This window comes from Cynoglossus semilaevis, unplaced genomic scaffold (genome assembly GCF_000523025.1).
Source record: "Cynoglossus semilaevis isolate Cse_v1.0 unplaced genomic scaffold, Cse_v1.0 C19057268, whole genome shotgun sequence".
Taxonomy (NCBI): Eukaryota; Metazoa; Chordata; class Actinopteri; order Pleuronectiformes; family Cynoglossidae; genus Cynoglossus; species Cynoglossus semilaevis.
The window spans coordinates 1-835 of NW_007587670.1; the positions used below are offsets into that span (position 1 = coordinate 1).

At 44.4% G+C, this 835-nt stretch overlaps 1 protein-coding gene across 1 annotated transcript; it reads right to left on the reverse strand.

Moving 5' to 3' along the window:
• Nucleotides 1-6: 6 nt before the first annotated feature.
• Nucleotides 7-831, reverse strand: LOC103399356 (ADP-ribosylation factor-like protein 6-interacting protein 1; the record flags this gene model as incomplete). Its single annotated transcript, XM_008338053.3, has 3 exons — nucleotides 7-246; nucleotides 462-546; nucleotides 694-831. Coding segments are annotated over 3 exons (342 nt in total), but the record flags the coding sequence as incomplete, so codon positions are not given.
• Between the last annotated feature and the right edge of the window lie 4 nt (nucleotides 832-835).

Sequence of the window (835 nt, forward strand, 5' to 3'; positions counted from 1 at the left end):
AAAAAAAAAACCCTAAACAAACAGCAGACTCAGGAAACGGACTGTCTTCTCTTTTCTAACTTCCTCCTGTCATTTGGTGGTGTGGTTGTTCTCTTATTTGCTCTCGTGACCTACACTTTGGTCCAACTCACTCATTTTTCTTCTCCTTGTGTTTCATCAGTTTGTTTATCTCCCTCTTTGCCATGGATGTGTACTTGGTGATGATGCCATGTTGATTTAGACCAGGGAGAAGCAACAGGAAGCTCACTGTGGAGAAATCATGAGAAATAAGTTTTCATCTCTAATTTGGTTTACAACAATAACTGTCCAACACATTCTGCACCACAGCATCTCTAAATATATAAATGTGTATTTCTCCTTTTTCACTGGTACATGCCCCCCCCACCCATGTTAGAACTGAAGTCCACTCAGAAAGTATGTAATAAAACTTGATGTGACTACAGGTGCATCAACACACTCACCAATTATGTAGGTTAGGAGCAGGTTGTGGACCTGCTGCCCAATCCAAGCCACTACCAGCAAACCACTGATCATTGAGACAAAATACTGTCAGAGAAAGAGGGGGAAAAAATCCAGGATGTTACTCAAGGAACTCTCCTCAGTCCTGAGAAGACTAACCAACCAAACACCCACAGTGTCTTTAAAGTCCAGCTACTAGACTGATTCATTTGGTAGGGTCCCACAACAACATACCATCTTAGGTTTCTCTTCCTTGAGAGCACAGGAGCGCCTCCACCAGCCCACCACGCGACGCTGTGTCTTCACCAGGTTGCTGCAGATCTCATGGAAACGCTGCTGCTGTTCAGTGGTCCTGCACACAAGACCTGAGGTCAGC